Raw genomic sequence first — 14200 nt, forward strand, 5'->3', positions numbered from 1 at the left:
TGAGTCCCAGGGACTCAGTGAAAATTTCAGAAAATGCGAACACTGAATGTGTAAATTAATACTAAAATTATCAGTCTCCCTAGTCTCCACATCGATCTAAGCCAAGTAAAACAAGAGGGTCATGATAACCTTGGATCGCTCACCTAAGTAATATGAGCTACATGTTTCAAATGTCAAACTGATGATAAAATATTAAGAATGTCAGTTACTGTAGGTCACATTCATGGTCAATGAAATTCAGTTTTACAATTGGTGTGCAAAACTGTGTATGTCATCAAAATTTCAAGGCTGTATCTTAAAAAAAACAGGAAAAAGGTCAGTAGGTCAAGGTCATTAGGTATTTATAATTAAAACAGTCTTGGAAATAGGATCAGATGACTTTTTTATTCCTCCCTATATAACTCACATAATAACTAAGTGACCCCAGGGCAGGGCCTCTTTTAACCCCAGGAGCATAATTTGAACAATTTTGGTAGAGGACTACTAGACAATGCATCATACCAAATATCAAAAGCCTAGGTCGTATGGTTTCAGACAAGAAGATTTTTCAACTTCTTTTCCTATGTAAGTCTATGTAAAACTTGAGACCCCCGGGCCAGGGCCATATTTGACCCTAGGGGGGTAATTTGAACAATCTTGGTAGAGGACCACTAGATGATGCTACATGCTAAATATTAAAGCCCTAGGCCGTGTGGTTTTGTACAAGAAGATTTTCAAAGTTTTCCCTTTATAAGTCTATATAAACCAGGTGACCCCGGGGCGGGGCCAAATTTGACCCTAGGGGGATAATTTGAACAATTTGGTAGAGGACCACTAGATGATGCTACACACCAGATATCAAAGCCCTAGGCCCTGTGGTTTTGTACAAGAAGATTTTCAAATTTTCCCTATATAAGTCTTTATAAACCATGTGACCCCCCCGGGCGGGGCCAAATTTGACCCTAGGGAGATAATTTGAAAAACTTTGGTAGAGGACCACTAGATGATGCTACACACAAGATATCAAAGCCCTAGGCCCTGAGGTTTTGTACAAGAAGATTTTCAAAGTTTTCCCTATATAAGTCTTTATAAACCATGTGACCCCCAGGGCTGGGCCAAATTTGACCCTAGGGGGATAATTTGAACAATTTTGGAAGACCACCACTAGATGATGCTACACACCAGATATCAAAGCCCTAGGCCCTGTGGTTTTGTACTAGAAGATTTTCAAAGTTTTCCCTTTATAAGTCTATATAAACCATGTGACCCCCGGGGCGGAGCAATATTTAACCCTAGGGGATAATTTGAACAATTTTGGAAGACACCACTAGATGATGCTACACACCAGATATCAAAGCCCTAGGCCCTGTGGTTTTGTACAAGAAGATTTTCAAAGTTTTCCCTTTATAAGTCTATATAAACCATGTGACCCCCAGGGCGGAGCAATATTTGACCCTAGGGGATAATTTGAACAATCTTGGTAGAGGACCACTAGATGATGCTACACACCAGATATCAAAGCCCTAGGCCCTGTGGTTTTAGACAAGAAGATTTTCAAAGTTTTCCCTTTATAAGTCTATATAAACCATGTGACCCCCAGGGTGGGGCCATATTTGACCCTAGGGGGATAATTTGAAAATTTTTGGTAGAGGACCACTAGATGATGCTACACACCAGATATCAAAGCCCTAGGCCCTGTGGTTTTAGACAAGAAGATTTTTAAAGTTTTTCGTTTCCATTGCCATGGCAACCAGAGTTCTGCATGGAATTCAATTTTTTGAATAATTTTGAAAGGGGGCCACCCAAGGATCATTCCTGTAAAGTTTGGAGTAATTCTGCCCAGTGGTTTTCAAGAAGATTTTTTTAGAAAATGTTGACGGACGCACGACGGGCACTGAGCGGTCACAAAAGCTCACCATGTGCCTTTGGCTCAGGTGAGCTAAAAACAGAAATAGTAAAAGGTGGTCAATCAGACTTTGATCATGAATGTAATGAACGTGATCAAAACTTCATCAACTTATCATTTACACTTATTTATGATCACTGGGCACTTAATGCATGTTAGATTTTCACAAAGGTATTTAAAAAAAAATAATTCCATTGTCCTAGTCCAACTATTAAAGATATTAAAGTTTTTAAGCATTAGTATAAGTCTGATAAACATACTCTGTACAAGAAATGATAAGAACTATTGCATTTCATTTGTCAACAAGAGCTCTTACAACATGAAATGCCCCCCTTGATGCTTTCAGTAACTGCACAAGGAAAAGAAATTATTTGGTCACTGTGCACTGGACATTTGACTTACTGACCTCATATCAATATTTTAAGTCTCAAAACAAAATGTTTTCAAAACAATACCTTGCTCTGATCTATTGGAGGTACTTGCTACAACATGAGGAGTTTTGGATTTGTGTGTATCTAGACTGTCTGATGATTTACTTGTAGTAACTTCATTACTTGATTCATCAGAGCGAGTCGATAAATGTTCTTGTGCTTTTACATCCTCTTCATGCGGGTTTTCATTGCTGACAAGTTTCTCACTTACAGGAGTCTTCTCAAGACCATCTGTACTTCCTCCATTTATGTTTCTGGTAATATCACCATGTTCACTTGTTTCTCTGTTCATAGTCTCACTTTCGTTTTTGTTCATCCATGCTAAACACTTGTCCTCACAGCTTCCAACACTTTCTGATGGTGGTTCTACAGCTGTTTTTATAAAAGTTTCAGACATTATCTTTACTTTTTTTGAAGAGCTATCTTCGAAATTCTCCTCTTCTGTAATTGTTGTCGACGTTTCTTTTGTTTTTCTGTGTTTCGGTTCAGACTGATCAGTTCTGTCTTCCCATTCCCCTTCTAACTTAGCAACTTTATGAATTTCCCCTTCAAGCATGTTTTCTCTCTTACCCTTTTTATCAGTTTCAACTTCAAACTTTTTAGTGTCTACTGGTTTCTTATTAGGAAAATCAGCTTTTGTTTTATCACAATCATTTTCAGTATTTTTCATACAGTTAACAGCACTTGGTACTTCAGGTTGTATATTTCTACCAATATCCGTCTTAGAGCCTGCATCATTAATAAATGGACTGGACAGAACAGCAGCTTTTTCTGCAGAATTTGCCCTTTGTAAAGGTACTGAAGACTTTTTGGGTGTAAATTCATTAAATTTTCCAGTACAGGCATTTCCAGTAACTGCTCTTTCTACAGACCTATCACTACTGACCTTTTCTGGGTTATTATTTTCATTAGCAAGGTTCTTTGAGTTCCTTGGTGATTTCAATCTTACTTTGTATGGTGTACAAGGTGACCTTCTAGCTTTTGAAACCTGAGGGGACTTCTTGCTATTACTTCTAGCTCCAGCTTTTGATTTCCTACCGCTGTTTGTAACATCATTGTCACATACCAATGTATCATCTACTGTCTCATCAGAACTTGGTGTCTCTGTGAAGTTGTTGCCAATGGTAACAGTATTTTCTGGAATCATAAAATGCAAATAAACCTATGTTTGAAAAGTTCTATATATAAACTGGACTAGTTATGCTACCAAAAAAAGCACATTTGACAAGAGTTTAGCCTTTTTATTATTTTATCAGCTTTACATTTGATATACTAGCAATTCTTTGGACTTCAAAATAATATACCATTTGAGTATCTGTACTGTCCCCATTCTTCCAAAATTTTGACAAGATTGAACTGCGTAACCTTCTTCAATGATCGGCCTGCCTTCTCCAAATTGTAAATTTCCTTCAAGTGACAACATTCTTTCAAAAAGCAGTTGTACGTCTTCACATAGCTGCTCTCTTTTAAGTATCCTGAAACATGTTTCAAAAGCAACATATTAGTATTAAAATATTCCAAAAGCTGTCATGAAACAATAGGGTCATCAAGGTCATAAGTCGCTCACCTACATTGTAACCTTGACTTTTTGACTTTAATATTTGTAAGAGACACTGAATCATGAACAAACTTGATAGAGGACCTAGTGTTTCCTGCAGGCCTTTTTAACATGGCGCAGCGCCATGCCCCGTTTGAAGTGCCGCCAAGGTGCCCTTCAAGCTGCCCGTTTGCGCCATGTGCCCTTTTAAATTTATCAGGCTTTTGTATTTACTGGAAAAGTGCCCTTTCAAAACCAGCCTGGATAGCAATACCCGGGCATGTTCCGTGTATTGACGTCAATTAGCAGCTTTGATCAAGGTCGACACGTGGGTGCATCAATGAATGACCTGATTAAGAACTGACAGATTATGCAATCATACTGTTTATGATTCTTTAATTGAAACAGTAGATGAAAATTTGTTGTTTTTAGCACGTTGGCGAGAAGCTACATTTAGCTTTTATGAAGAGATGATTGAAACGGTCAGTTAACACATGATTAAAGATAATTATTTTAAAGTTGTAAACATTAAATGTAGATTGATTGTCGCACATTTTGATGCGTCATTAGGCCTTTAAAAATAAAATGTTGAATGTTTGCCCTTTGCCGACCAACCCATGAAAAATGACCAGACTCAAAATGTTTTACATCGATTTTATCTACAAGATATATTTTATTCCTTCACGGGTATCATTTATAAAAATAATATAAGATAAACATTTAAGCTTCAGAATGATACCAAATTCATTAAAATTGACAAATGTCTTGTTTAAAATTCAACTTTAATAATTACGAAATAGTATTTTCCAAAGCACATTCATGACGCGCCGATGCAGAAGTCACCACCATCTTGAAAATTTGAAAACGTACATCGGTATGAAAATAACCGATAACCTAGCGATTAAGTTATAAAACCTGATCGGGATTTAAATTAATAAACTAAAAATGCAAGACCCTAGTTTTGTTTTAGTATATAATTTGTCAAAATGATTTTTTAAGGCCGAAATTTAAGTTGAAAGTGCACGGTCGCATTCAGGCAAGCCGAAATTTTGAGTTATTAGTTGCAATGAACCATAGGTATTCACATGTATGTTTATTTTACTTAATACTGTATGATTAGATAGAAAAAAAAACAGATTCATAGTCAATCATTGATTCAAACTAGTGTATGTATCGCAGAAACTTGATAAAAATAGTGGCAGACGATCTAATCTAGCAAATTTCACATCATGTACTTTTTACGTAGCATTCTACTTTCGTTTTCGTATGCCCAAAACAATAGAAAAATGTAACTTTCCATGTAGATTTGTCTTTTAAATCTTACTAACAACGAAGAACAACGGGTTTAATCAGCGATATAGGTACACAGTCATTGATTACATGTAGATTTGATGAACTGCCTATGCTCTTAACATAATTCAATGGTGAAATGGTATGTGATGATTGACAAAATAAAGTTGGGCATTGATAGTTGTTCAATAAAACTTGTTGCTTATTAAATTATCACCTGATACCTGTCTCTGAAAATGCAAGCCAGCACTTCATGTTGGTAACTAAATAAGAATGTTTGAAAGTATGGTAAATATTATCTAAGGAATAATACAAAATATCTACCCCATATCTGAGATATGAAAGATTCTCAAATGCAATGTGAATAGTATGTAAAATGGTGTCTGTAAAATGATGCCAGCAAGCGTACTTGGACAAATGCCCTATCAGTGCCAAACCGCGCATTAAAAGTGCCCTTTTTCAAGGGAAGCACCCATGCCCCTTTTAGAGTCTGCAGGAAACACTAGGACTTACAGACATAGTTAAATGAAGATCCACAACCTTGGTGGCAAGCGATTCAAGAGAGTCATTTAAATATATTTCTAATTCCAGAGGGCGGCCAAGAAAATAACAAGAGAGTTCATATAAATGCTACTAAGTAACAAGTCTATGTAATTTGTAAAACTTGGGACCTCCTGGGTGGGACCTCTTTTCACCCCAGGGTAATAATTTGAACAATCTGTGTGACCTTTACCTTAGAGCTAGGGGTCTGGGTCTTGCGCATGACATGTCCTTTCATTATTAGGAAATTTGTGCAAAGTAATTTCAAAATGAAATGGCAGAGATATGGACCAGACACAAACAGACCCTGTTAACCTTTGTCCTCTAAGTGTGACCTTGACCTTGGAGCTAGGGGCCTGGGCCTTGTGCATGACATGTTGTCTCATTATGGGGGACATTTATGCAAAGTTATTTCGAAATCCCTTTATGGATGGCAGAGTTATGGACTGGACAAGAAGTGTGACGGACAGATGTAGCCTGTTTCTAAATTCTATATCCCCCATTTTTTTTTCAAAAAAGGCAGGATAATCATTAATATCTCCTTAGGAATTGTCAGATATGTTTCACACTGATTGTATGAAAGTTAGATATGCTTCACACTGATTGTATGAAAGTTTTCATTCCACAGTTCAGAGAGATGGCCTTTATGAACCAGGCTAGTTCAATTGACCAAAGAGCTATAAAATAAACAGATCGGCAACTTGAAAGGCATATAGAGCTAATCTCGCCAACATCCCGTGACAACTGAATGAGATCTCGTAAGCGTCTGTTGATCATGATTGATCAAGTCAGCAAACGCTTTGAAATAAGGTTACTTTCGGATCATTTGTTTATCATAATAATGGTGCATTTTTAATGTTATTAGTATTTTCTACACGGGGAAGGAATGAATTTATGATTGAAAGTCTGAGAAATCAACAGTTTTCGTTTGAAAAAGGACTCAAATTGGTTTATTACGTGCTGGGCGTACCACCAGTTTTATACTTCAGTAAGCGTCTGTTGATTTGATCATGACTGATCAAGTCGGCAAACGCTTTGAAATAAGATAACATGTTAACACGAGATGACGCGGGATTATCCCAAGTTGCCATTCTGTGTATTTTATAGTTCTTTGAATTGACCCATATTAAGGTATGTATACATAGGCCTAATGAACCATAAATCACGAGACGCACGGTTTTTTGGTGAAGAGGAGTAACAATCATTGTGTGGATATTCGCATCATGGTAAGGACATTTTATGGTTTACTGAACTTTTACTTATGCAATGCAACTACATTTCAATGAATTTGACACTTGCAACGATCTGCGAATCGCTTTGCAAACAGGTACCTTATTTTGTACACTTATGTCACCACAGATTTTACAAAATTCTTAAAATAACAAGAGCTGTCCGTAAGACAGCCAAGCTCGACTATTCGAAATATTGTCACAGAAGCAGGAAATTATTACCCAAAATGTTAAATATCAAAAGGGTTTTAAGTTCAAAAGGGGACATAATTTGACCAAAATACATATCAGAGTTATGGGACTTGGTGCTATCAACTAGTTTTATAACCCCGAAGAAACATATTAAATTTCAATTCAATATCTGCATTAGTTTTGGGGATAGAAACTTGCATGTAAAACTTTAACCAGAATTTTCTAAGTCCAAAAGGGGGCATAATTTGCTCAAAATACATGTTAAGAGTTATGGAACTTGACCCAGTGAGGTTGGTAATTGACCTAGAAAAAGAATAAATAAGTTTCAAAGCTATATGCCTTTTGGTAATAGCTGTATGTACTTGCACGCAAAACTTTAACCAGGATTTTCTAAGTCCAAAAGGGGGCATAATTTGCCCAAAATACATGTCAGAGTTATAGGACTTGGTGCTATCAACTAGTTTTATAACCCCGAAGACAAATGTGAAGTTTCAATTTAATATCTGTAGTAGTTTTGGAGATAGTTACTTGCATGTAAAACTTTAACCAGAATTTTCTAAGTCCAAAAGGGGGCATAATTTGCTCAAAATACATGTTAGAGTTATGGAACTTGACCCAGTGAGGTTGGTAATTGACCTAGAAAAAGAATAAATAAGTTTCAAAGCTATATGCCTTTAAATGATAGCTGTATGTACTTGCATGCAAAAACTTAACCAAGGTGTGACGCCGACACCGACGCCAGGGTGAGTAGAATAGCTAGACTATTCTTCGAATAGTCGAGCTAAAAAAATGTAACTGTTGGAAAATCATTATTTTGGCCATTTGTAAAATCTGAGAGATAAAGAAGGAAGAAAACTGACTTCCGCTGATTTGAGATGCAACCGCATATTCGTAACCCCCTGCATCCGTAACTTAAATATGGCAACATTTTTTCTGCCTTGGGTTATCTCCCTGCTTTCACCAGCATCAAATGGCTACTTTCAATCACATGGTCATAATACAGCTGGGAAAATTGCAAACACAGCAAAATAACGTATAAAAGTTGAAAATTACTGTAAATTTAATGCAAATATAACCTGATTTACTGACAGCTCTAAATCTGTTCCATATTCTCTTTGTTCTGCAGCAAAAATCTAGTCAAGGCAGCTTATATAGCTTGCAAGAAGTACACGCTCAGAAGTAAGCGTACACGCCAAATCAAGATTTCGAATGTGTTTCTAAGCACGTATTTTTTTAAGTCTTTCAAATCAAACGAACCAGCCTGGTGCAAAAAGGCCATCTCTCTGACCTGTTCAATGTTTCTACTTTTCACTGCATCGTGAAAACGGCCTATGATATGATATACGTACCGCAAGACTGATGTATCGTGATACAGTGCATTTCGATATAACGTTACACCTTGAAATGATTTATTGCAAAATACTGCTGCATTAAATGAAAATGAAACCGCAGAAATTGTGTTGTTTTTTTCTGCTATTGTCTTCCATCTTATAAACAATTTGGATGCAATAATTTATGCATTTGATTTTGCTTATGGTTTTATAGCTACTTCTAGCTATATATAGCTTCAGGGACCTGTTAAATGATTAACATTTAGTGTTATTTCTAGAGCTCAAAAAGGGCAGGGTGCTGCCAAAAAGGGGCAGGGTGCTGTCCGAAAGGGGCAGGGTGCCCTTTTAGATGTGAAAGTTACCATAGCAGTAGTTGCATTTCTAGATGTCTATAGTTAATATGTATTCCATTTATCTTTATTGCACACTTAAAAGAAATGTCACAGAATAAAGTGCTAAATCTTCCCAAAACTAGTTACAAAGTTTACAAAGGCTTTTTACTTACTTTATAGTTTAGGTTAAACCATTCAAGCCTTTCTCTTAAAAAAGTCACCAAGAATGTCAACTTATTCATATGAATGTGAAATAGTGCAGCATGCCCATTCACGCACTGCAGTACGTGAATCACGTACAAAATATCAAATGCACGCATAAAAATCATTTGTTGGGGGTACATGCACGCAGAGATTCGGAACTCCAGTTCAGCTGCAAAATCGCTGTTTATTTCATAGCGCACTTGCCAATTGTTTGGTATGGTCTAAAACGCAGATCCGGTCCACGAACGTTATAATTTCGTTTCCATCACCAAATTCTCGGCGTAATTGTCAGCTGTATAGAGGGGTTTGGTAAATGTTTTAGTCGGACGTCACACGGGTCGTGTGCAAAAAAAGAATGGATACGAAACGCAAAAAGGCATTTTAGCTTTAATAAACTCAGCAAAAGGTTAACAGTATTTTATTTTTCGATATTTAACTGCAATTTTGATACACATTGCATATCTGTAATAGTTTGGGCATTTATTATTGATGGACGAATTTTACCAGTCTTCAGTTGACTGTATGTTATTTCGGACGAATCGTGTTCCGTTCACGAAATTGGGAATACATGAACCTTGCTGAAAACTTATTTATATTTAGTATAATATAGGGAGGGGTCTTTTGATTCAGAATTTCCTATCTTAACTTTGGAAAAACATTTTACATTTTCTAAAATTACCTCATCTGTTATACCCACCCACGAGAGTTCTGTATGAAAAAACAAACAAAAAGAAACATTTAATATACAAATTTCAGTAGTTAAATAGAAAATTTTCAGATCTGCCATGTAGTGTACCCCCAAATTTTGAAGTGTACCCCTATTTTGCAAAAGCAGGGGGTACATGTACCCTCAACTTTAAAAATGAGTGGGCATGCTGTAGTGGAGGGCCTTAATATAAGCTTAATCTTGAAACCAAGATCATGTTGTAAACAACATAGTTAAAGGCCTGTTTCAGGTCACATTGTAAACTGATAATTATCAAAAGTCCTAATGTATTAATCAGGTCTTTCATCAATATTTCATTAACAGAAAAGTGCTATTACAGTAAGGTTAAAGTTTACTAAATCGCATATCCAAAATATACTATCCGGATACTGGTACACTTTCGGAATGTTGTCTGAAAGTAGTTTTTACTCAGTTTAAATGACCCACTTGGGTAAACCAGAGATAGTTCCACATATTTTGATGTTTCTCATCACAAAAAAATACACCAACTGTCTGCTTTTTTGAAGGAAATATGGAAAAATTGCATACGACATCGGGAGTAATAAGACTCGTGAACGGACATTCTAAACTTTCTTTTACTTTCGATAATCATTAAAATGTGTGCATTTTCTAGTTTAAATTACAGTAGAATCAAACGGCATTGATATATACTTGTTATACTAAATTACGGTCTAATTTAAATTCTGCCCAAAGAAATCTAGGGCACTTTTCACGTGCTCGGTAATCAGCTGGCCATTTACGCACGCTTTTTTGACATTTCACAGGATCCATACTCTTTATCAATTTGTTTTAACACTTCATTGATTCTCATTACCTGTGTGCACTCGCCGTGACGTAATTTGCTGATCAAAAAATCGTCGAGGCATGTCAACAGGGAATTTGGCGGGATTTAGCATAAGATCAAAGGCAACAGGGCACATTTTACGGGCAGCGTGGCGGCAGTAAAAAAGGGCAGGGAGGGGCGCCCCGCTGCGTCGCTCTAGAAATAACACTAACATTTATCACACATTGGGTTACCTACGTTTACTAAATGGCAGTCAGCTGCCAGGGCTTTTTCACCCTATCTCACGGGGCCGATATTCGGCCCCATTCCCAATGCCAAAAATGCTCTATTTTTCCCAATCTGGAGCAAAAAATTCCCAATCCAATGAAAAATTTCCCAATTGAAATCAGTTACTTTCTGTTTTTCAATAATAATTCTTGCACAATTAGTTTTGTTTGCCAAGTAAATTAAACAAAATGTTGGAAAAACCAACTCGTTTCTATTTTTAGTAACGTGACCGTCTGCAACCTCGGCAAAAAATAATTACAAGATTTTGCTGAAGAAATGTGTGATTTGTATGCAAAAACCTCTCAAAATGCATAAAAACACAAATATTAATTGAATAAAGTATCCAAAACATGTTGACAGGTAGTTCTTATACCATTAAAATCAATTGTCACATATTTTCGCGACCCAGTTTTTACACTCAATAATACAGGCACTTTGCCATTCTACTTTTTGGATAATTTCAGTTATAACTTTGTTGAAAACAAACTAAACAAAAATTATTGCATGACAAATCAATAGTTACTGTATTTTTAGGCAATATTGGAACACAATCCTGAAAAAAATTCTCAAAATTTCACAAGGGGATTCTGTCTACCAGTAAAATTTGAAACTGAAGATTTAAACTAATCATATATTAATTAAAAACTCACTTAATTTGTCAGTATATTTTCCCAAATTTGACAATTTACCGCGTTAAAAATTCCCAATATGACCAGGGGCCTTTTTCCCAAAACCCCCTGAAAAAGCCCTGGCTGCCCACATTGAGTTCATGCTTTTGAACTCAAAAAATCAGTTCTGACATCAAATTATTTGGACTGGAGTAAGTGTACCCAGTTTCGCACAGTTCATGGTTTCGCACACCAAAGAATTTTCCGTTTCTTATAATGAAATACTTGCCAAGAGAAATTTAAACTGGTGAAATCAAGGGACCAGGTCTCCTTCTGAATGTTCCTATAGTTTTCTAAACGACAAGCTGGCATTCTGATAAAAGACAAGGATATATAAAAGTGTAGTTAAAGTATCACCGAGACAGCATAAAATTAGACACCACTGAGGGTACCTCGTTTGTGCATGTTATATACATCAGATTACTTAGACTAGTTATAGGGACATCATTATGATAATGACAGCTAAAAATAAGTCTCTACATAAGTATCAGTGTTGTGCAATTAAGATTCAATCAATATCTGTATTGTACAAAGAATTAGAGAATTTTTAGTCACTGTGTGCGAAAACCGGGTACAAATATGTCCGAATAATGGTTCACTTTCTGGCGAGCTACCTGTGGTGAGCAGTTATCACGTAAAGAATAACCTAGTGCATAAATAAAGAGCCATGTATCTATTCTACTGCCTGAAAATGCAAAATAATAAACTGCTTCCACATATTTCAGTTTATTTCAAGAAGTGTGTAAAAAGTGTGCGAAAGCAAGTACACTGACTCGAGTCTAGGTTTATTTTCATGTCAGATCAAAGAAATTCAAAGTAAAAGGTGAGTCCACGTCATTTCATTTGAAGAAATTATTGCGTGACAGACTTCTGGCATTTTAGGTTTCAATACGGGATTCATTTCAGCTCAGAGATCCGTGACATCATATAAACATCTCTGTCTCTGAGCTGAAGTTTCCAACCTATTTAAACTTTAAAATGAAAAGAAAGATAGCAATAAACTATGAATTCACCAAGAACAATTCTTGCAACATCGGAAGGCATGAAATATAACTCCATATTGATCTTATGTCCTTCTCAAATGAGCTACAACAGTAAAACATAACAATATAAATCTCTTTCACCGCTTGATGAAATGGCGGGCATTTTACGATAATAGTTACTTGATTAAAATGTTGAAGAAACTTAGGAATATGTTCTATCTGAGTCTAAGGACTAGTGAAGTGTAGCCCGTACCGTTCCGAACTTGATTATGGATAGACTGGCTTTGAGAATCCTTTAACCGTAAAATCCTCTTTAATAACACTTTCTGAGAAAAAATACAATATCTCTTATCTCTGGCTCTAAAGACTGGACACAGAATTTCTGCCGGATTAATAATCACGATGAAAATGGAAATCATTGCAAATGTCTTAGTCATATAACATACCCATTGATTGACTCCTAGAATCCCCAATGGCCTTCACATTCTGAAAAATGAAATGCTTGTCAATCTGTACTTTTTATTACAAGAATGAATAGGACAGTAGAGGTGTTAATCAACTTCACATTTATAAATTCATAATTATATAATCTTTAAAATGTAAATAGCGTAGATGTATGTAATCCTAAGCAAGTAAGAGTGCAATTTTTAAACATACAAATGTTAAAAGTTTATTTATATATAAAAGCTTATGCTTAAGATGCAGTTAAAACACAGTAATTTCCAGTAATGTACGCACTGGTCGAGAGAGCTGGGACGCTTTCCTACAGAGGTGAAGACCCTGGGTTCGATTCATGGCTACGCCTGTTGAGGTGTGCTCTTTATCACAATTGCCTCAGTCGACCAAGATGCAAATAGGTTGCAGCAATTTGCTGGGGTGAGATATAATTGATTTTAACTGTCCTTAAAACAGGGTCGCTAAAAAGCTCTACAGAGCTTATTTATTATTTCACAAAGCGACGTTAGATAAAGTTTACATTTACCTTTAAATTACTTTTAATCTGGAACAACTGATACGTCTTGACCTTCCCGTCTTAATGTTGTTGTTTCCATGAATCTTGGACTGTATGGTGAAAAAAGATTGATGATAACACCAAATAAATATTGATTATTAATGTGGGAAAGTTTATTAATGAAATCACACAGTCGGTTAGAACTATAACTGGTGGCTTAGCTCTTCTAATCAGTATTTAGTAATCTTTCATGAAATACTTTAATCGTAGAGCACAATCAATTTTGAGTATGTTCGCGAGGTTTAATATTGCGAAATTGTAAAAATGGTATCCTGCTTGAATAAGAATTATACTAATGGTGAATAATTACGCGAGGATTAATTTTCGCGAGATGTAGGGCCTCGCGAATATAGCGAAAATTAAACCCTCGCGAAAATTTCTGCTTTTCAGTAGACAAAGTCGTTAAATTTCCATTTTTTAAACAAATTATTAAGGCCGATTTTTTCGCCATGTGTTATGCATTCTCTTTCATTTTATTTATTTTATCAATAGAAAATAATTAAGCTTGCATTTGGGTCTGTAACCTCAATGTCAACGCCTCTTTTGGGTGTTTTAGACAGGGGATGTACGCCGACTTTTAAGTCAATGTGAAAGAAAATACTACACCTACATCTACGGTGTACTGTCTAAACAATGCCGACTATGATGGCAGGCGTTTGACTGAGATACTGTTAAAAGATGAGCAAGCTCATTAGGAGCAAATGTAAAAAGAACCACAATTACTAAGATTAAAACATAGATAAAGACTAAAACGTTACAGCTGCCAGACGTTCAATGAATAGAACCAG

The 14200-nt window shown here is 36.0% G+C and overlaps 1 protein-coding gene across 1 annotated transcript in view; it reads right to left on the minus strand.

Annotated features, from left to right (window-relative positions):
* LOC123551470 (uncharacterized) overlaps positions 1–12585 on the minus strand; it is a 50229-nt gene extending 37644 nt beyond the window's left edge. Inside the window, exons 1-3 of the mRNA XM_045340434.2 lie at positions 12431–12585; positions 3621–3791; positions 2341–3453 (exon numbers count right to left, since the gene is read on the minus strand). Of these exons, the coding sequence (XP_045196369.2) occupies positions 2341–3453; positions 3621–3791; positions 12431–12476 (1330 nt within the window). The 5' untranslated portion in view covers positions 12477–12585. The remainder of the gene's footprint in view (positions 1–2340; positions 3454–3620; positions 3792–12430) is intronic.
* Positions 12586–14200: the final 1615 nt, after the last annotated feature.

Source organism: Mercenaria mercenaria, chromosome 4 (genome assembly GCF_021730395.1).
Source record: "Mercenaria mercenaria strain notata chromosome 4, MADL_Memer_1, whole genome shotgun sequence".
In the NCBI taxonomy this organism is placed as follows: domain Eukaryota; kingdom Metazoa; phylum Mollusca; class Bivalvia; order Venerida; family Veneridae; genus Mercenaria; species Mercenaria mercenaria.